General features: G+C 36.7%; 1 protein-coding gene across 10 annotated transcripts in view; it reads right to left on the bottom strand.

Annotated features, from left to right (window-relative positions):
• Positions 1–7602: 7602 nt before the first annotated feature.
• The window catches only part of LOC126281832 (transcriptional enhancer factor TEF-1), an 824099-nt gene continuing 808757 nt past the window's right edge, over positions 7603–22944 (bottom strand). For all 10 annotated transcript variants that reach the window (XM_049981067.1, XM_049981068.1, XM_049981069.1 and 7 more), the window contains 4 exons: positions 22303–22365; positions 18548–18714; positions 10279–10513; positions 7603–10092 (listed from right to left, as the gene is read on the bottom strand). In XM_049981067.1, coding sequence (XP_049837024.1) covers positions 9979–10092; positions 10279–10513; positions 18548–18714; positions 22303–22365 — 579 coding nt within the window. In that variant the 3' untranslated portion in view covers positions 7603–9978. The remainder of the gene's footprint in view (positions 10093–10278; positions 10514–18547; positions 18715–22302; positions 22366–22944) is intronic.

The raw sequence follows: 22944 nt of genomic DNA, 5'->3' as shown, positions 1-22944 counted from the left end.
ACTATTCAAGGCCACCCACGAAGGAAAAGTCCGTAATGTTAGTCAGAATCAAACCAGGATCTTCCATGTGGCAGTCATATGTGCTGATTTCTCAGTGACGACATTGAACTATACTTCCTTCATCCACATTAACATGGCCTTAAAACAAGAGTGGGACCACATTCAGAGAAAATGTGCCACTTTTGTAGAAGAACAGCACTAATGACTGGCTGCCAAAAGAGGAACAACTGGAGACTGGCTAATAATAAAATGGGGGAAACTTCTAGAACAGTTAGTAATTGCTGATGGGATAAAAAAAAAGTGCTGCGTTATGAAAAATAGGAAGGAAAAGGAAAGATACTACTGGCATATTGCAACAGCAAATATGTACTGGAGGATGAGTTCCTATATCTGAAGCCATAAATGGAACAACTTCTTTGTAATAAGAGGGTACAACAAACATCAATGCATGTGAACCATACAAAGGAACTGGATACGGAGTATACATGTATTTTGCAAAAGCAAACTAGCTGTACCTGGGGGTGTGGAGGCAAGGGGAACTGTCTCAAGTACACCATTCTTGAGCATCAAATCCACTGTTTCTTATGGGCTGTAGCATGAATCTGACAACCAAAAAGTTCTCTACACATCTCATTAGCAGCAGTGAAGTAGCACATACACTGTGTGCCACTCTTTTAAAACTGGAACACACCAGTTTGCTGTCTGATATGGAGGGGCTTCACAGTTGGCTTTTGGGAAATGGATAGCTTTTGCTACAAAACTTTATCAATCTTGAACACTGAATTTGTTCGTTTACATCTCTTTTAGTTTATTCAAACCTGACTGTGTATACCTCCATCCCATATTCTGCATCTATTACTGAGCATTTTGGTGCTACTTAAATTCAGTTGTTCTAATCACAATATAGGCATATGAAAATGCGAGTGCAGTGGTGAATTTGGCAATATTTCATGAAGGACTGTGGTTACATGGTTTGCAATATTTATAAAAAAGATTTAGTATCATGTAAAAAAAGTCTCTTGACCTTGGATAATGCATTAAATGAAGATATAGCCACAATTCTCTAGCAAAGACCCTACTCATCAGACTCACTCTTCTCAAGAAGAAGAAAAAGAAAGTGGTAGCATTTCTGATGCAATACTAAAGCCTATAATAAATCCCCTCTAGCATTCTGAATACAGGGTGTGATTGGAAAGTTTTAAGAATGGGTTTGTGATTGTACAATGGTGGTACTGACATGCTACTGTGGTGCATCTCCTTCGAAATAGTCCTCTTCTGACTGAACACACTGACTCCAATGGTGTTTCCACTTTTGGAAACATTCTTGGAAAGTTTTTTCCTGAAGTGTGTTAAGGACGTTCTCTGTATTTGCCTGGATGTCATCAACTTCCCTTTCCGTGAAAATTTCAGTTTAGGAAACAGGCAGAAGTCCACAGGGGCCAAATCAGGGGAATATGGCACTTGTGGTAGCACAGGAATTTTGAATTTGGTCAAAAATTCAACAATGGAGAAGGCATGATGAGTCAAAGCATTGTCATGGTGTAGCACCCAACTCCTGTCTTTCCACAATCCAGGCCTTTCCTTCCACACCTTTTTGTGCAAATGCTCGAGGACACATTTGTAGTATTGCTGGTTAATTGCCTGTTCTCCAGGGATAAATTCATGATGCACAATACTGGTAGAATCGAAAAAAATGACCAACATTATATTCACCTTCGACCAACTTTGCCATTCTTTTTTTGGCCATGGTGAACCTGGCGTCTTCCACTGGGAAGACTGCACTTTGATTTCAGGATCACATCCATATACCCACGATTCGTCACCTGTAATTACTCTATTTGACAAATCTGGGTCATTTTTAGTCCAGTTAATCAGTTCTTGGCACACATCAAGTCAGTATTGTCTCTGGTCACTTGACAACATTTTTGGAATGAATTTTGCGGACACTCGACCCATGTTAAGATCTTCAGTTACAATTGACTTAACTGCATAGAAACTTAAATTAAGTTCATCAGCCATCTCCCTAATTGTAAGTATACGATGAGAGCGCACCAAGTCATGAACTTTCAAAACATTTTCTTTTGTTTTTGAGGTGGAATAATGGCCGGACCGTGGTTCATCTTCAAACAATTCGCGGCCATTTTTAAATCTGTTGAACCAAACAAAAACATTTAACTGGCTCATTCAATTATCTCCAAAAGCTGTTTTTAATAGTCCGTAAGTCTCAGTCTTGTGGCCAAGATAGACACAAAGCTCACATCTACCACATTAGTACAAGTTTATATGTCAACTAGCTCCACAGATGCCGAAGAGATTGATGAAATGTGACAAGAAAAAAGAAATTATTCAGATTGTGAAGGGAGACGAAAATTTAATAGTCGTGGGTGACTGGAATTAGATAGTAGGAAAAGGAAGAGAAGTAAACATAGTAGATGAATTTGGAATGGGGGTAAGAAATGAAAAAGGAAGCCGCCTTGTAGAATTTTTCACAGAGCGTAACTTAATCATAGCTAATACTTGGTTCAAGAATCACGAAAGAAGGTTGTATACATGGAAGAGGCCTGGTTTCAGATAGATTACATTTCAGATAGATTATATAATGGTAAGAGAGAGATTTAGGAACCAGATTTTAAATTGTAAGACATTTCCAGGGACAGATGTGGACTCTGACAACAATCTATTGGTTATGAACTGTAGATTAAAACTGAAGAAACTGCAAAAAGGTGGGAATTTAAGGAGATAGGACCTGGATAAACTGACAGAACCAGGGGTTGTAGAGAGTTTCAGGGAGAGCATTAGGGAAAGATTGACAAGAATGAGAAAAAGAAATACAGTAGAAGAAGAATGGGTAGCTTTGAGAGATGAAATAGTGAAGGCAGCAGAGGATCAAGTACGTAAAAAAGACAAAGGGCTGCTAGAAATCCTTGGATAACAGAATATATATTGAATTTAACTGATGAAAGGAAGAATATAAAAATGTAGTAAATGAAGCAGGCATAAAGGAATACAAACATATCAAAAATGAGATTGACAGGAAGTGAAAAATGGCTAAGCAGGGATGGCTAGAGGACAAATGTGAGGACGTAGAGGCACATCTCACCAGGGATAAGATAGATACTGCCTACAGGAAAATTAAAGAGAAAAACTTTTGAATATCAAGAGCTCAGATAAAAACCAGTACTAAGCAAAGTAGGGAAAGCAGAAAGGAGTATATAGAAGGTCTATACAAGGGCGATGTACTTCGGGGCAATATTATGGAGATAGAAGAAATGGGAGATATGATACTGCGTGAAGAGTTTGACAGAGCACTGAAAGACATAAGTCGAAACAAGGCCCTGGGAGTAGACAACATTTCATTAGAACTACTGATAGCCTTGGGAGAGCCAGCCCTTACGAAACTCTACCATCTGTTGAGCAAGATGTATTGAGACAGGCAAAACACCATAAGAGTTCAAGAATAATATAGTAATTCCAATCCCAAAGAAAGCAGGTGTTGACAGATGTGAAAATTTCCAACCTATCAGTTCAATAAGTCACGGTTGCCAAATACTAACACAAATTCTTTACAGATGAATGGACAAACTGGTAGAAGCCGACCTCGGGGAAGATCAGTTTGGATTCCGTACAAATCTTGGAACATGTGAGGCACTATTGACCCTACGACTTATCTTAGAAGATAGGTTAAGGAAAGACAAACCTACATTTCTAGCACTGGTAGACTTAAGAGGAAGGTTTTGACAATTTTGACAGGAATACTCTCTTTCAAATTATGAAGATGGCAGGGGTAAAATACAGGGAGCAAAAGGCTATTTACAATTTGTACAAAAACCAGAGGGGCATGAAAGGGAAGCAGTGGTTGGGAAGGGAGTGAGACAGCGTTGTAGCCTTTCCCCGATGTTATTCAATCTGTATATTGAGCAAGCAATAAAGGAAACAAAAGAAAAGTTCAGAGTAGGTATTAAAATCCATGGAGAAGAAATAAAAACTTTGAGGTTCGCCGATGACATTGTAATTCTGTTAGAGACAGCAAAGGACCTGGAAGAGCAGCTGAACGGAATGGACAGTGTCTTGAAAGGAGGATATAAGATGAACACCAACAAAAGCAAAATGAGGATAGTGGAATGTAGTCGAATTAAGTTGGGTGATGCTGAGGGAATTAGATTAGGAAATGAGACAATTAAAAGTAGAAGATGAGTTTTGCTATTTTGGGAGAAAAATAACTGATGCTGGTCGAAGTAGAGAGGATGTAAAATGTAGACTGGTAATGGCAAGGAAAGTATTTCTGAAGAAGAGAAATTTGTTAACATCGAGTATAGATGTAAGTGTCAGGAAGTCGTTTCTGGAAGTATTTGTATGGAGTGTAGCAATGTATAAAAGTGAAACATGGACGATAAATAGATTGGACAAGAGGAGAATAGAAGCTTTTGAAATATGGTGCTACAGAATAACGCTGAAGATTAGATGAGTAGGTCACATAATTAATGAGGAGGTATTGAATAAAAATGGAGAGAAGAGAAATTTGTGGCACAACTTGACTAGAAGAATGGATCGGTTGGTAGGACATGTTCTGAGGCATCAAGGGATCACCAATTTAGTATTAGAGGGCAGCGTGGAGGGTAAAAATCGTAGAGGGAGACCAAGAGATGAATCCACTAAGCAGATTCAGAAGGCTGTTGGTTGCAGTAGGGACTGGGAGATGAAACAGCTTGCACAGGATAGAGTAGCATGGAGAGCTGCGTCAAACCAGTCTCTGGACTGAAGACCACAACAACAAGTCTCAGAATCTGATTTCCCAGTTTTAAAACAAAATTTTATACAAACTCATTGCTCTGGGAATTTTCATGCAGACAGAATCCGGCAACAAGCCCTAACGGACCCGCACTCAACCAGCTGCCACAATGAAGTGCGTATAGGAAACAGTTTCCTGCCAGAGTGCATTCAAGGACAAGGCAATGACTGACTCGCCACCCTCTGTGTACCTGCCTGCCAAACCAGTAAGCAGTAGGAGATCCATTCTTAAAAATTTCCAATCACACCTCATATATGCAAGAATGTGTATTAACACAGCAAGATTTCTGGAATCAATAAATCAATAGAAGCTAAATCTAAATCAGAAACTACAGTCAAGCACAGTTCAGAATATCCATATATTTCTCATCAATTTATGTTAGCTGGGTAAAAGCATGGCAGATGTACTATCTGGTACACTGTAAACTCAGATTTTAATACCCCAGAAAACGCTATTTAATAATGACTACAAAACATGAATTCATACTTAAAAGCTCTTGAGTTGTTCCTGCAATTAAAGCAAAAGCTTCAAAACTCAATTTATTTGAGACAATTTATCTTGCTGAAAGAGGCTTCATGTATGCTTTCACATGTTCCTGAATCCTTATTAACACTGCTGTAGCGCAGTACTTATTCATCATATTCGATTCCATGGGAATGTTTGTGCACCACGACCGTGATGTAATTAAGGACAGAAAGAAAGTCAGCATTGGATGTAATGTCATCCACCTTTTTTTACTGTACTGCAGATTTAGATATTAACGGACAGTGCAGTTATCATCAGTGCATTACAAGTAGTCATGTAAACTGAATGTAATTATAATGACACATTTTCCAATGTAAATCGTGTCCAACTAATACTTGTACATGCCTGAGTTAGGGTGGAGAGTGTGTCATTATAATTATGTAAGCCTACACAAATATTTAAAATGCACTGATGATAGTTGCACTATTAGCTGAATCTAAATGTGCAATGCAATAAACAAGACAGATGACATTACGACTAATGCTGACCTTCTTTCTGTCCTGCAGTACTTGTTAATAAAACTCTGATCAGATCCAGGGGCTCACCCACCATTGGTCAACCACTATGTTATCCTCTGCTTATGTCACTTGACATCAGTGTGGGTGTTCAGACTGCAACATTCTCTCACTTAAAGCTGTGAAAAGTGATGCATTGACTTCGAAATTGCTTCATAGATCCCTTCATTAGGTCACTTTGCTTACAACGGTGAAGCACATCGTAACCAGGTTTTTTGAGGCGTACATAGGAACTGCTAACTGCTAACTGCAGAAGGGAACAAGTTTACTTCCACTCATTTCACAGGAGAGAGAAAAAACTGATTTATACAAAAACTCTAAAGCAAAATTATTCTACATTTTTCTACAGGTATGCAGCTGCAAGGTACTTTAGATTATCTAATTTTTATGCACCTTTGTGTTAGCAGCGTAAAAAGATTGTTTTTTGGAACTAGACATGTTCCCTTGTTTACAGTTACCAATGTGAAATATAAATGAAAATCCTTATATTTGTAGAATGCAAGTTTATTATAGATGTTTCCTCACCTTTAACATATTTTAAGCATTATTACATCAAAATAAATATACAGACTTAAAAATTCTCCTCAATTTCATCTCTCTCTGTTGTTGGACATGTCAGAATTTTGTTCCAAAACAGCATCTTTTCTTCCTTAGTCCAAATTAATTTTTTTTAAATATAATCCATTTTTAAGATGTTTGTGCATAGTTTGGCTTTGTAGGCAGGTTCCTTGGGAAGTTCAAAGTTCATCCGAGTATTCCTCAAATAAAACTATCAGTTGGCTGGCTATTGATGTTGATCTTACATTGAGCTACCTGTGGTGTATCTTTGTTGAAACTAAATTCATGATACTTTAATAGGGCTAAATAAATCTTTTGCTCTTATGGAACACCTTTTCCATAAGAATCATTACTAAGGCAACTGTTTTCATAGAATTTTGGCCACCAAGTATTCTTTCTATTTTCGTAAGAACATAAATTTATCTTTCTTCTGTGAAGAATCCAATACAAGGTGTATTCAGTTTTCTCTTGATGGTGCCATGACATGTTCCCTTTTTGCAGTAAGCAGTGAGTTATAGTTGTTGCTAGAGACACTTTAATGACTTTGGATGAGTTTCATATGTGCGGTAAATGACAGGCTTCCCAAGTTGGATATCACAAGAAAATGAATTTTAAAAATTCTGGAGATGTTTACTTTCTGCTGTCAGCAACTCATATACTAACCACAGGAGACAAAATATAAAGGAGACTATAAAGTACATTTAGCACCTGCTGCCATCTGTTATATAAGAACATCCCATTTTTCCATAGTAGCATAACCAAAACCAGTGTCGTCTAGAGTATGTCTCTTTAATTGGTTGAGTATTTTTAAGTGGAATGTTCTAAATGTACAAAATATAAAATATTTCATACCTCCTGCACTGACCAGCTACAAAATACTGATCCACAATAAAACAGCATTGTTACAGTTTCCATCTCCACAGCACAAATATGAGTTTCTCCTGTGAGCAACGTCTCAATTATTCCTAGACTGTTACAGTTTTGCAAGTTCATTTTGGCACCCAAGGTCTAATCAAATTATAAAAATGGTTAACTTTTAAGCAGTCAAGACTTTGACTTGAATTTAGTCTTTCAAGTGGCATAATACTACTACATTCATGTCATTATACATTCAGGACATAAGTATGGGGGAGTTGCCTTTGTGAACATGTAACAGCGAAAACTGGGAAATACGAAGTGTCATGGGATGAAAGGCAATTAAATAATGAAGACTGATTATCAACTGTACAAAAGAGTCCACTTTATTTTTTCATAACTTTCTGTTTTGTTCTAGTTTTGCTGCCAAATACAAGTAAGGTGTAACACAAAAATAGTACAAACAGGTCTCTTACTTTCAGGGCTTGAAATAACAATTTATTTAAAGATACTAAGAGTGAAACAAAATAAAAACCCAAACCAAATAAAAAGCTGCAAATAAAGGAAGGACCCATAAAATATAACACAACACAATCTCACATGCAAAGTAAATAAAATCTGGTAGTACTAACATGCAAGTTCAACTCACAACACAAGAATCAAAAGTTTTAAGACACAAGAGTTACAACAAACTGATGCAGAATTGCATCCTGAAAATCTCTCATGTAGTCATACATGTGACATTGCACTAATACAAATGAAATGCCAATCTTTACTCAGTTTGGTTAGCTACAGCCCACTGGCTCAGAGAGAAAGTCATTTTATTCCAACTGAATACAAATGTATCACCATCAAGGAAACTGCTGTCAAATATTCAAACATATCACAACAATCATTTATATATGGCAACTTAGAAAATTAAAAACTGCTTTGTACAAAATGTGTTTAAAACACTTATTCTTCTAAGCTAAAATAAAATATAAACTATAAAAAAGCTCTCCATGTCTTAACTATAGTCACAGGATACTATGAAAAAGAATATTATTTTACAAAAAACACACTAAACAGAAGAAAATGAAGTTATCAATAGACTATCACATTATTACTCAATGCATTAAAATATTCTGTTCACTTCTACAGGGAATATTTAAAATATAACTGGTCAAGAGTGAAATTACTTTCAAATTAAATAATATCAGTAAGTTAAATTCTATTTCTAAAGTATCCATAAAACATACATTAATTAAGTTTAGAATTAATTTAGTAAAAATTTACATAAAAGCTCTGCTTTTCACATTTCTGTTTCTTAATTACAGTCACATAAATGGCACAGATTATTTTTAAACTGCTGGTATGAGGCAGCAGGGTAAATTATTTGTCATGCACATATGATGAATTGTGTACAGTGAATAGAGATTTTTTGTACAGAAGCCAGGATCTTCAGAACTTATATTTTGCTGTTTTTCCACTATGAACAAATACTGAATTACGCGTTCTATTTTCATGTCATTTTGAGCTTTGATCCCTAGTTCAGAAACCTGCAAACGATAGAAATCAATAAAGGATACAACATGACGACTCCAACAAATCACAAAACTCCTGACAAAATAATTGTGCCAAAATAAATCCTTGTAATATTTTGCAGAGAAAGCATTGGCATAGGTAAAATTCAGTCAACATGAAGAGTACAGAAAAGGCACTTACTCAAGTGCTACACCACAAAGGAATAACTAATCATAGAAATATCTTAATCTTTTTTCACACTGTAAAAGTTTACCATTGTGGCATATAGCATATTCTTCTTATTATACATATATTTATCTCATTAAGTACAAACAAGAAACCTCTACTGTGATATGGCAGTTCCAGATATGGCCAAATCCTTCTGGAAATTCAGTGTTATAAATGTTTTAGCCAAACTGCTGAATAGTTGTTTAGTCTTCTCTTGGCACAAGGAAAACATAGAATTTACTCATCCATGTAAACCTATTTACAGCAATGACTTTTTTTTTTGCTTTCAATTGTATTAGTGAAAGAGTGCCCTACATCTTCACAGAAGATATTTTTAAAATATATATAAATATGTATGTATAGTATCCACATATATACATACATAGTGATGCTGATTTCATTAACAAGCACATGTTTAAATGCCAGATTGTAGTTAAATACATATAAAAGAAAATATTCTATCCACAGTATGTTCCACTTTCATTTTTAAGTAAACGCACAGCTGCCACCGTGTAAAATACTACATAATTTTACTTCTCACCACGAAAATATTTGACTAAAACAGAGATCAAAAATTGCCACTCGATTTAATTTTCATTTACTGTTTAACTTCATTAGACTTCTTTATATTTCAAATGGTGTAGATATTAACACTAGGGATGCCATGTCGATTGTAACTATATACTTGAGTATATAACTTTTCAATCTGAAAGTGTACACGCCAACTGACAAACTCCTTCCAATAACAAATTTAACTCTCATTTGATCACAATAAAAATATAATCTAGTGGTGTAATTCGAGCTTCAATACCAACTTAGTACTATCACAAACATTCTGTCATCTGGCATCCCTGGCACCGCTGACAAGAGTCCAGAACACTTACTGTGGAGGAGCTGTTTGCCCACCCACAAGGGTCACTTATAACAAAAATAATACTTGATGAAACATTAATGTACAGATGTCAGCGGTTCTAGGCACTGTTGGAAAGTGTTTCTTTCATTTATTCAGTCCTTCACCAGCCTATAGATATGGTGTTGAGCACCATGTTCAGAAGTTGACACCTCAAACACATAAGCTGTACACAGGAGAGTTTCTTGGGTTTCACGATTTGTGACCACCTGGAAAAGAAAAATAGCACGTTGTATATATACTGAAAATCTGTAGCACTCATTCATGACAATTTTAAGCTCTATCAGACAATTATATAACTTTCAATTTTTTCTCAGAGTTTGCCTCTTTTAAGAGAAACAATGAAGCAGTTATAATTAAGCTATGTACACTCTATGTCTGTAGGTGGGACTTACCTGTAGGATAGTGAAATTCTCAAGTACACTGTTCATCATGTACTTTTCAGGCAAGTGTTTCAACTTGTGGATGAAGTTGATCATGTATTCACACATTGGTGAGCGATGAATACGGTACACAAACCGTCCATTTTCGAACCTTGCATATTCTGTTTCAACCTTTTCCACTACTTGTTTACCAAATGAACATACCTTCGTAGAACAAGTAATAGTCATATTTTCATTACTTTCATACCTGCAATAAAAATATTTTTTTCTTAGAAATAGCAATTCTTATTATAAATACAGATGAAGTAACAGCTATTGTCAAATATTTTTGATTGTCGAATGCTTGTAGTTTTGTTCACATCATTAGTAAGTCTTGTAAAGAGCATAATAATGTTTTTAGTTAGCATATATATGGGTTGCACAACAAAATTGAAACACCATGAAAAATGGCATGCTTTAAAAGAAATGCAGACACTAGCCAAACCTGTAGGTTCCACTGTTGTATTTGTCTACAAACGGCACATGCACGGCACAGTGTCTTCAACATGTTGTGAGGTGTGAAGGGTCAAAGGAAGAAGTTTTATTTTAGTTGTTATTCTGGTAGTTCCGTAGTCTTAACCTATTAGTGCAGTAGCTGAATTTACAATGATATTGGTTGAATATTCATAATTAATTATTGTAATGCTATTTAATGTGTTTGTTAAAAAATGGTGGAGAGTACCAATGTAGAAATGATGAACTGTATTCATGCTTTGAGTGGCAATGATCATACCTACATTGCTGGTGGACAGCAGTAGCAGATAAAGGTCTTACACTAGCAACAGCCTGGTGCGAGAAAAAGAATCAAAGCCATATGAAATAATGACTCAATTGGTAAAAGTAATGGTATCGCTGTACAACTGTTCATGAAACTGGTTTCAAAAGGGTTTAACATGGGTCTTATGGTTAGTTACAGTGGAGAAGCTGTACTGTACAGTCAAGTTCACACTGCGACACTCTCAGTGCAGGTGACCTGCCAACAATTACAATGAGCCGTAGTACAGGGAGTTACAGTGGTACTGTAGTTGAAGTATTTCAATGTCAGAGTAATTACTGGTTCGTGATAGTTGAATGGTTTAACTCTGCAAGTGTCACAACTGAAATACTGTCTAGTGGTTTCATTGTGTATCACTGGATGGCTAGTTAAAGAGATCTGGTTACATAATGGAAAGAGGGGCTTGATTAGTTTGTTGGATGATAAATATATTTCATGGGGGGGGGGGGGGGGGGGCTGTATGGGATCAAGGGGTAGTTGGAATGCTAAACAGGTCAGGTAATTAGAGGAGAATGAAACAAGCCACTTAAGAGCTCAAAATGATGTAACACATCAGTTAAAAAATTACATTTCTAATAAAGAGATAAGAAAACAGAAAATTTCAGACACTGAAAATCTATTTACAAAAGTATAATTCCCCCCTCCCCCCTCCCTAATTTCTTAAATCTTGACTTTGCAGCTGCCCCATCACACCACTTCTTCACCTATACTTATCTTCGTAGCTATAGTGGCTGGTTGTTGTTTCAAATATTTGAGGTCAATGATCTCTCAGGTTTTCTCAGCATGACTCATTAATAAGGAGCTTCCTAGTGTTCAGTAGAGTTATTGTTTCCATTTTCAGCACAATATTCAACAACCAGTGCATGCTCTGTAAAATTGGGAATTTACCGCTGCTTTAACTAAAGCTCAGCTACAACTAGAGGTGTGAAATCAACAATAGATCACAGTCCAGCTGGTGTCCCAGCAGCAAGTACACAAATAGCAAAACTCAAAGCATCTGAGGAAGATGGGTCAGTCATCAAAATATCGTCCAGAAAATAGACACAACAACTCAGCTGATCACCCAGAAGCTCACTATTATTTGAGGGCTGCCTCAAACATATCCTTTGCTGGAGAGTGGCTGTTCTTTTCATCTTCTTCCCTTTCTTCATCAGCCTCTTGCTCAACATTATACCTCAGCAAAGCAGGATTGATCATCTGATCATATTCAAGTTTTTCATTAGTAACAGCAGCAATATCACCTTCTGCTAGCCATTCCTCAATATCAGCAGGCTGGATATGATTTTCATGAGTTTTCAAATCAGTGACCCACAATGTCTGACTCAATATTTTATGGAAGTTCTTGCTCTTAATTTAGGCTAGGGCAAATTTATTTCCATGATTTTTGTAGACTAGTTCCCTGAAGTTCTCCCAGGCTTGAGTAGTGGTGTAAATTATTATGCTGAATCTTTTTATTGCTTCAAAAAGATCACAACACTTGTCTGTTTTCGTTAACAAAGCACTGATGCATTTCCTCCTGTAATATCATTTTAACTGACACCCTGGTCCACTGGCTGGTTCGTTGAAGTCATGTGGTGGGCTTGTGGCGTTGTCTAACAATACAACTGCATGGGTGGCAGTTTTTTTTATTTCAAGTACTTTAACCATCCAAGCACTAATTTTTACCATCATAAAGAATGGGAAGTGTTGATGTGTGTGTTTTTGAAAGGTCTTGGGTTCTTAATTTGCTGATTACAAAAAACGGCATTTTGGAGTCACCACATGCATTGCTACACATTGGAATAGTCAGCCTATCCTCTGTTAGTCTTCTTCCTGGGACTGTTTCATTGTCAGAGGCAAGGTTTTTTTTGAAGCAGCATTTTCTAATTTGGTCCTGTTTCATCCATGTTGTACAACTGGCTAACTACCAGTTGATTTTCTGAGACTATATTTCAAAATTTTCAACAAATTCCCTACTTGTACTAGTGTCATCAGAACATTTTTCACCTGAAATAGCAACTTGCCTAATGCTGTGACAATTTTTTCAAAGGTGAAGTCAACTTTCACTTGCTTGGAATACGTCATCTTCACCATCCACTTTTTGGTGCAACTGAATTGCTGTTTCTTTTATTATGGGGCCTGATCGTGGGGTCCCCTTATGTCCTTCCCGACAAAACTGAGTCCCCACAGCATCTTACATGAGCTTCAGTTTTGATTTTTTCAATGGTTTTCTAGTTTTTAAGTTTTTGGACAGAAACCACATATTGATCGTACAGTGCTGATAGCCCGTAAACTGTCAAGATCTTTCCTGTAACATTACAAAGCAACCCACTGGAAACAATTATGCAGGTACATCATTACCTTAATTTTTTTAATGACACAAGTGCCCATTAAATTAGTAAACCATAGCGGAATGTGATTTGCCAACGTATTTTCCTGTGAATTTTTTTATCACTGTACTGGGGGATAGAGAATTGCTGGCAACTGCTCACTGCCATCAAATTTAGACAGACATGAAAGAATAAAATAAAGCTTCAGCACATCAACTAAAAATAAAGAAGTTTTGAATATTATTTACAAATTAGTAAATTCTCCCCAAAAGTACATCTACATCTACATTTATACTCCGCAAGCCACCCAATGGTGTGTGGCGGAGGGCACTTTACGTGCCACTGTCATTACCTCCCTTTTCTGTTCGAGTCGCGTATGGTTCGCAGGAAGAACGACTATCTGAAAGCCTCCATGCGTGCTCGAATCTCTCTAATTTTACATTCGTGATCTCCTCGGGAGGTATAAGTAGGGGGAAGCAATATATTTGGTACCACATCCAGAAACGCACCCTCTCGAAACCTGGTGAGCAAGCTACACCGCGATGCAGACCGCCTCTCTTGCAGAGTCTGCCACTTGAGTTTGCTAAACATCTCTATCACGGTTACCAAATAACCCTGTGACAAAACGCGCTGCTCTTTTTTTGGATCTTCTCTATCTCCTCCGTCAACCGGATCTGGTACGGATCCCACACTGATGAGCAATACTCAAGTATAAGTCGAACGAGTGTTTTGTAAGCCATCTCCTTTGTTGATGGACTACATTTTCTAAGGATTCTCCCAATGAATCTCAACCTGGTACCCGCCTTACCAACAATTAATTTTATGTGATCATTCCACTTCAAATCGTTCCGCATGCATACTCCCAGATATTTTACAGAAGTAACTGCTACCAGTGTTTGTTCCGCTATCATATAATCATACAATAAAGGATCCTTCTTTCTATGTATTCGCAGTACATTACATTTGTCTATGTTAAGGGTCAGCTGCCACTCCCTGCACCAAGTGCCTATCCGCTGCAGATCTTCCTGCATTTTGCTACAATTTTCTAATGCTGCAACTTCTCTGTCTACTACAGCATCATCTGCGAAAAGCCACATGGAACTTCCGACACTATCTACTAGATCATTTATATATATTGTGAAAAGCAATGGTCCCATAACACTCCCCTGTGGCACGCCAGAGGTTACCTTAACATCTGTAGACGTCTCTCCATTGATAACAATATGCTGTGTTCTGTTTGCTAAAAACTCTTCAATCCAGCCATACAGCTGGTCTGATATTGCGTAGGCTCTTACTTTGTTTATCAGGCGAAAGTGCGGAACTGTATTGAACACCTTCCGGAAGTCAAGTAAAATAGCATCTACCTGGGAGCCTGTATCTAATATTTTCTGGGTCTCATGAACAAATAAAGCGAGTTGGGTCTCACACGATCGCTGTTTCCGGAATCCATGTTGATTCCTACAGAGTAGATTCTGGGTTTCCAAACACGACATGATACACGAGCAAAAACATGTTCTAATATTCTACAACAGATCGACGTCAGAGATATAGGTCTATAGTTTTGCGCATCTGCTCGAAGACCTTTCTTGAAGATTGGGACTACCTGTGCTCTTTTCCAATCATTTGGAACCTTCCGTTCCTCTAGGGACTTGCGGTACATGGCTGTTAGAAGGGGGCAAGTTCTTTCGCATACTCTGTGTAGAATCGAATTGGTATCCCGTCAGGTCCAGTGGACTTTCCTCTGTTGAGTGATTCCAGTTGCTTTTCTATTCCTTGGACATTTATTTTGATGTCAGCCAGTTTTTCCGTTTGTGCGAGGATTTAGAGAAGGAACTGTAGTGCGGTCTTCCTCTGTGAAACAGCTTTGGAAAAAGGTGTTTAGTATTTCAGCTTTATGCATGTCATCCTCTGTTTCAATGCCATCATCATCCCGGAGTGTCTGGATATGCTGTTTTGAGCCACTTACTGATTTAACGTAAGACCAGAACTTCCTAGGATTTTCTGTCAAGTCGGTACATAGAATTTTACTTTTGAATTCACTGAACGCTTCATGCATAGCCCTCCTTATGCTAACTTTGACATCGTTTAGCTTCTGTTTGTCCGAGAGGTTTTGGCTGCGTTAAACTTGGAGTGAAGCTCTCTTTGCTTTTGCAGTAGTTTCCTAACTTTGTTGTTGAACCACGGTGGGTTTTCTCCGTCCGTCACAGTTTTACACAGCACGTATCTGTCTAAAACGCATTTTACAATTGCCTTGAACTTTTTCCATAAACACTCAACATTGTCAGTGTCGGAACAGAAATTTTCATTTTGATCTGTTAGGTAGTCTGAAATCTGCCTTCTATTACTCTTGCTAAACAGATAAACCTTCCTCCCTTTTTTTATATTCCTATTAACTTCCATATTCAGGGATGCTGCAACGGCCTTATGATCACTGATTTCCTGTTCTGCACTTACAGAGTCGAAAAGTTCGGGTCTGTTTGTTATCAGTAGGTCCAAGATGTTACCTCCACGAGCCGGTTCTCTGTTTAATTGCTCTAGATAATTTTCAGATAGTGCACTCAGTATAATGTCACTCAATGCTCTGTCCCTACCAACCGTCCTAAACATCTGAGTGTCCCAGTCTATATCTGGTAAATTGAAATCTCCACCTAAGACTATAACATGCTGAGAAAATTTGTGTGAAATGTATTCCAAATTTTCTCTCAGTTGTCCTGCCACTGATGCTGCTGAGTCAGGAGGTAACTTTAGTCCCAATAAAAACAAAAGAAACCAGTGATGGAATTAATTTAAAGAGAGAAGACTTTTGGAAGTTTATAAAAGAGATTTAAATACAAAGATTTTATTGATTTGCTACTAGTTACCAGGATGAAAGAAACAAAGTTCTGAGATGCAATAATTTAGCATTACAGCTAGCTTGACAATATTTTCTGAGTAGACTTTCATACAAAATAAAAATAATTAAAGAAGGAAACATTATCCTTACAGGTGATTATCATCTAAAGAACCATTTCATTGCAAAATATCTGAGAAAATAAAATAAATAACAAAAAAATATTTATGTTATACTGAAACAAAAGGGAGATAAATGGTGTCAATACAAATTGCATCACTGACTTAGTGTTCAATTATCTCTCATTTGAAATGGTCAACATTAATTCACAATCTAAGGAAAAGCTGTGTCATTATGTATTATAGTGTATTGTAAGTAAAGGAAATTCCTTAAGCAGCAGGTCTTCTCAGGATTAATTAACTTTGAGAGATGGGTTGTTATCGGATATTATATTTCATTAGAAATATACCCAATTACATTTCATGAGATTGATCAAAGGTAAAGTTATAACTTCTGTTGAATTAATTTTAATCATTTGTTATTTTAAATAAAGCACATAAGCTACATGTTGTTTTTTGTTGTTGAGTAAAACTAGTTTATGGCATGCAGCCAATATATTGTGTTGTATCCTTTTATACCCATACAGATTGCTTACTGCTGTGTGTCATTTTGCAGAATACGAAAGCAGAGGTTCGACAGTACTACGTCGTTCAATAAAACATTTAACTGTAGCGAATGTTGTCTACTCATTATTGAAAAAAGTTAAACTGTGTACTTGCAACTGGCTAATGGCAGCTGGTACTAAGGCAGTTCATATTCAATGTTACACATAATTGCTCGTATTCATAAGAAATTTAAATAAATTAAATAAAAAATAAACTTGTGCAGGATCAGAGTAATATCAAATTTATGAGCAGGCTATAAATACATATTTATATTTCTCCATATACGTGCACATGTCATAAGAGTTGTTTCCTGTGGAGGTTGTGAAGCATCATTCACTACCAATATATAATTCGCGTAAAACAGTACAAGAAGTGTTGACTGCAGCCAAGATTGTATAATTAACCACAGTACAATAAGTGGGGATCCTGAGCTACCAATTCATAAAGAAATGTTTGTTTAAGATGTAATTGCGTAGGTACTCTTCCATCAGAAAAAGTCAAAACACTGTCCTGCAATGTTGAGAGAGTATTGTATCAGAGCTAAGCAAATTTGAATGTGGGAAAATTGTTGGTGCTCATATGGTGTGTGCTTCCATAAACAAGGGAGTCAGAGTGTTTGATATGGTGCCTCTTGAAACACTATAGATGTATACCACATATAGGAAAGTGGAAAATCGTCTGCTAAATCACAACATGAATGAAAGTGTGCAGAGTGATCACAATGGTCAGTCACTGAAGAGTATTGTAATAAAAAACAAGAGGGCAACAGCTAGAAAAGTCACTGTAGAACGGAATGTTGCACTCACGAACCCTGTAAGCACCACAATAATACAAAGGGAGCTCCATAAGCATGGAATGGCAGGGTGAGCTTGTAATTCTACACCAATCATCAGTGATGCAAATGCTCTTAGCAGGAAAACTGGTACAGAAGCCATAAAACATGGACTAAGGAGCTCAGGAAGAATGTCATCTAGTCAGATGAGCCTCGTTTCACCATGTTACCAATTTTAAACGAGTCTACATTCCAGCAGTGAAACATGGTGGGAGTTCGGTGACGATTTGGGTAGTCATATCATGTATTTTTTCGGCCCCACTGTTACTCTACAAGGTCATATAACTGCCAAGGATTATGCGACCATTTTGGCTGATCACATCCATCCCTTAGTACAAAGTTTGTTTTCCATAGTGGTGTTCCTGGGTTCCAAGATGATGGGGCCCCTGTTCACACAGCTTCTACTGCCCAGGACTAGTCGTGTGAGCACCAGGATGAACTGTTGCGTTTCCTTTGCCCACCACAGACACCAAATCTCAATATTGTTGGGCCTTGTGGTTGTCTTTGTAGAGAAGTGTGTGGGATCACTATCCACCTTTGTTATTGATACCAGAACTTGCCACTGTTTTGCTGAAAGAATGGTACAAAGTACCTTTGAAACCCCTACAAGACAAGTAGAAAATGTTTTGAAAGCCAACCATTTTCTCCACACTGTATTAGACATGGTACAGTGTTGCTTTTGTGGTGTTTCAATTTTTTTGTCCATCCCCTGTATATATCCAATAACTATTTCATATGGCTATAATATTTTTGCAACAGAAGTAAATTCATATTTTCAAAACTGCAATTGTAGCTCTCAAAGGAATGTCCCCAAAAGGAAGTAGGACTCACTGGCTTGTAACTCCATAGAAGGCTCCAGCTTCGTCCTGGATGTTAGTGTTCAGATCTGCCCAGAATTTGACAAGGAAAAATGCATTCTGTGGTCCTTTGTCATAAAGCTCTTTCAAGCCACCTTTCTTCTCAGGAAACTTATCATAAATCTGCCGGACATCAACTGCCTGTGGAACCAAGAAGTATGATTAGTAAGGTAATACAATATTAAATTAATAATTTAAAAAAAAGCTTTTGTCTTGAAACAAAATAATATGTCCTGCTATGCACTATGACAAAAAATTGTGTTTTAGGATGTGAACATCAGCTATTTCTAATTCAAGAATTGGACCATCACATGAAATCCTTCATCCCGCCCTGCCTCATTATTTACCACATTAGGAAGTACTAATAATATGGAAACAATAGATTGCTACTCACACACAGGGGCGACATTGAATCACAGACATGCAGAAAGAAAAGGAAGACTAGAAATGTTTAAGCTTCTGGACAAAGTGTTTCCTCAGTTGTAGAACTCTCACAGAATCACACAACAATTCACAAGCAAATGCCTACTGTCTTCTTAGCACCTGGAGAGAATAGTTAGTTTGTGTGTTTGTGTGTGTGTGTGTGTGTGTGTGTGTGTGTGTGTGTGTGGTGTTTTGTTGTTTGAATGTGCAAGAGCTCTACTTCTGAGAAAAGACATTGTACAAAAGCTTTAACATTTTTAGAATTCTTTTTCTTGGTGCCTGTGTGTGTCTCAATGCCTCCTCTACGTAGTGAGTAGCAATCAATCCTTTCCACATTGTTGTTATACCATCCTAGACTTTCCATTGTTTGATTAGTATGTCAGCACACACTATTTGGTTCAATTCTAGTGTCCGATTCCACTCGTCGGCTTAGAGCAATGACATATCCAAGGCAGAGACGCTACATAGAGGCAACGTTTGAAAGCAACGTATCATACTCGTAAACAAACGAATGTAGCATATGATAAAACTACACACACAGTTCACGTGATTAATTACTTAGCCACAAATTATACTGACAAGAATAAAAGGTAATGAAAATAAATAAGAACAGAAAAAAGAAGTATACATGTCTAAAATAAATTATTATTGTAATTTATGCGAGTAAGAAAAGCACAGAGGACCATTAAATCCAGTACAGTATAGCGCATAGTGAAGTCATAATATTATGAATCATCATTAACTTTTAATACTAATTGCTAAATCTAATGGGCGAGTACACAGGTAACAAAAATTGACAAAAAGTGGGGTCTAAAAAATACTGAAATCAGCAACTGAAACTGACCTATAGAGATTAATTCCAGTTACCGATTCCAACCATTCCACACTCCGTTATTCAGATAGTTTTAACAACAACGGTGTGCATTAAATTGTTTCAGGATTTCTACATATGGTATTACTATGTATTAGTATCTTCATTACTTACCACGAAAAAGAGAAAAATTTGGAAGCTATACCTACAGTAGTTGTTAATTTTTCATAGTAGTTCTGAGATGAATAAGAAATTTAGAAATCCTAGAAAAACATAGTCCCCAAATTTACAGCAAAAATGTCCAAAATTATGAACCATCAAAAAGTTGGAATTGGATTCCAGACATTCAATGATTCATTATTTAGATAGTGCTTTCAGCACATGTGTGTAGTAAAATGTAGGTTAATATGATTTCTGCATTCCTAATGGCTATCTGAACTACTGCAAAACAGTTACTGATATTGGAATCAGTAACTAGAATTGACCTATATAGAAGGCCAGTTCTAGTTACCGATTCCAATTTTTGTAATTCACCGCAGTAGCTTTAGAGAGCAATTACAAAGGCAGAAATGGTATTACGTTTCTGTGCATATAACAGCAAAAATAATTTACATATTAATCATGGAGCAGTTGGAATCTGTAACTGGAATTTACCCACATAGGTTAATTCTAGCTATCCGTTACAATATTTTATTTTTTGCAGATATTCATTTGTCATGTAATGGCTTTTCTTTTAGAATTTTAAGTGTCGAGTTTCTCCACATTTTATGCTACTGTTTCATGTTTGTTGTCATTAATTTAATTTTCCTCTTTTTCTGATACATGCACCTCCACTTTCCTGCACTTCTCCCGTTAGATTCAATAATTAATGTAAAATTAACGCTTTTTCATAGCATATGACTTCATCCATGCACTTTATTGTAATGCAATCTAAAGGGTCTCTGTGCTTTTCTAGTCGCAAGAATTACGAGAATATGTCTTACCAAACATGATTTTTTTTTTTAAAATTCTAGTTCTTATTTTCATTATCTTCAGTTCGTTTCGGTATAATTCATAACTAAGTAAATAATTGTGAGAATGTGACTGTAATTTTATCATATGCTACATTTGTTTGTTTATGATTGTGATCCATTGCTTTCATAGATTGCCTATACGTAGCATCTTTGCATTAGGTTTGACGTCATTGCTCAAAGCCGATGAGTGGAATCAGACACAAGAATTTATCCCAGTATTTCCCACAGATAATGTTGAAATGAGTGATCCTCCTTGTGCTGATCAGTTAGATGCATTAGAACCACTTGTTTCTTTGTCTGCTATGCGTTTAACATTATGCGGCCTTATGTTCAATGGCAACCATAATGTTTCTACTAATCTAGTCCTTTTTTTATCATTATATTAATGGGACTTCACACAAATAATGAATGTTATATTATGTAATATTTATTTTGCAGCATCTGATAAGTTCTGCATTTCTCTCTTTCTCTTTTTATGCCCATTTTTATGTTCATCACACACATGATTGCATGCTCAAGCATAATTTTTACCTGTAACCTGTAGTTAATATCCTGTACAAACAAAAAGACACGAAACTTTGTGAACTCTGCGGGCTTTTCATCTTTCCTTCTAATTGATGTTTCCCACTGGCCATCTTTTCCCCTATTTACACAGCTCTGACACTCATGGAACACACAGTACATCACCTGACTCCACAGCTTAATACATTACATACAGCTTGTCTGTTGCAAGCAATTCTATGCACCAGTTCACTTGTTGTCGTGCCCTTACATCACTAAAAACAGGGGCCTTCATAGAAATCCACACCAGAACCACTGCACGTACATTAATCAACTGTCATTCTCTATTTAAATCCTGGGGTCTAATTAACAGATCACCCTTTTGCCAACCAAGCAGCTACCTTCATTTCTTTATTTTCTCAAGTGGTTACCCATGAATTGCCTCCATTCTGAAAACTGATTATTGTTCAAGTAGCACAGCAGTTGCAATTTGTTTTGCTTTTTACCTTCCTTTGTTCATGATGTCATGATCTGCTTCTCACCACCTTTCTCTACTGCCTTTAAAATACGCCTTTCTTATTTCATTGTCCAAATTTTTCTACCCACATGCCCAGAAGAAATTTACATCAGAGATGCAATTTCTCAGGGTTATCTGAGGAATGTAATGCAGCAGTGTATAATTTTTACAGTTTCTGTCAACAGTTGTTTTCAATACTTGCTAGGTATAAAAGATTAAATGCTGCATCAAATCTGAGCAGCAGTGGTACATCCTTTACACTGAAATTATTTTCAACTTCCAAAATAAACAACTATAAAAATATTGTCAGTAATTTAGAACGGATGGGGAAAACACACACACACACACACACACACACACACACACACACAAACAAACAAACAAGGTATTATCTGCCAAGGTTTCATACTCATCACATACGTAGAACAGAAATCAGTTTTTTCTCATATGAACAATCTACTTACCTCTAACAGTGGCACAGAGTAGCTGGCTGATTCACCTATGTGCACAAACAAATGTTTGTGGTACTGAAACAAGGAAAAAAATATTTTTAAATAAAATAACTCCTTAAACATGCAGAAATAACAGTATATTCAAATAGCTTGTTCTGTCAACAATTTTGTAGTACAAAGTTTGTAGTTTGCAGTCATAAAACAGTAACTCTAAAAAAAAAAAAAAAAAAAAAAAAAAAAAAAAAAAAAAAAAAAAAAAAAACAGAAGTAAGGACCATAAATACATAAACCACAACATTTTAATAATTTAAGAAGAGAAAATAACAACAACTCACTGAGCAGTAAAGGCACTTAGTCGTCAAAAGGAACATAAACAAGATTGAAACCTTTATCCTTAAATCATTTACATCCTACTAAGTCTTCTCATTAACATATATACATCACAAAATACTCATAACTACTACCAAGACTATAAAAAAGATTCTCCATTTAAAGACAAGACAAAACACTTGATAGTAAATAAACTACGATAAAAGGTAAAGGCTGGGATACAAGACTGCTGATACAGCGCAACCTTTCTTTCCACTAGGAGACAGAGGGCTGGGACGTTCCTCAGCCCAACCACCCTTTACCCCTGGGAAAGATCCCCAGCAC

Source organism: Schistocerca gregaria, chromosome 7 (genome assembly GCF_023897955.1).
Source record: "Schistocerca gregaria isolate iqSchGreg1 chromosome 7, iqSchGreg1.2, whole genome shotgun sequence".
Taxonomy (NCBI): Eukaryota; Metazoa; Arthropoda; class Insecta; order Orthoptera; family Acrididae; genus Schistocerca; species Schistocerca gregaria.
Note: the sequence above shows the minus strand (reverse complement) of the source record. Positions and strands in the feature narration are given on the sequence as shown.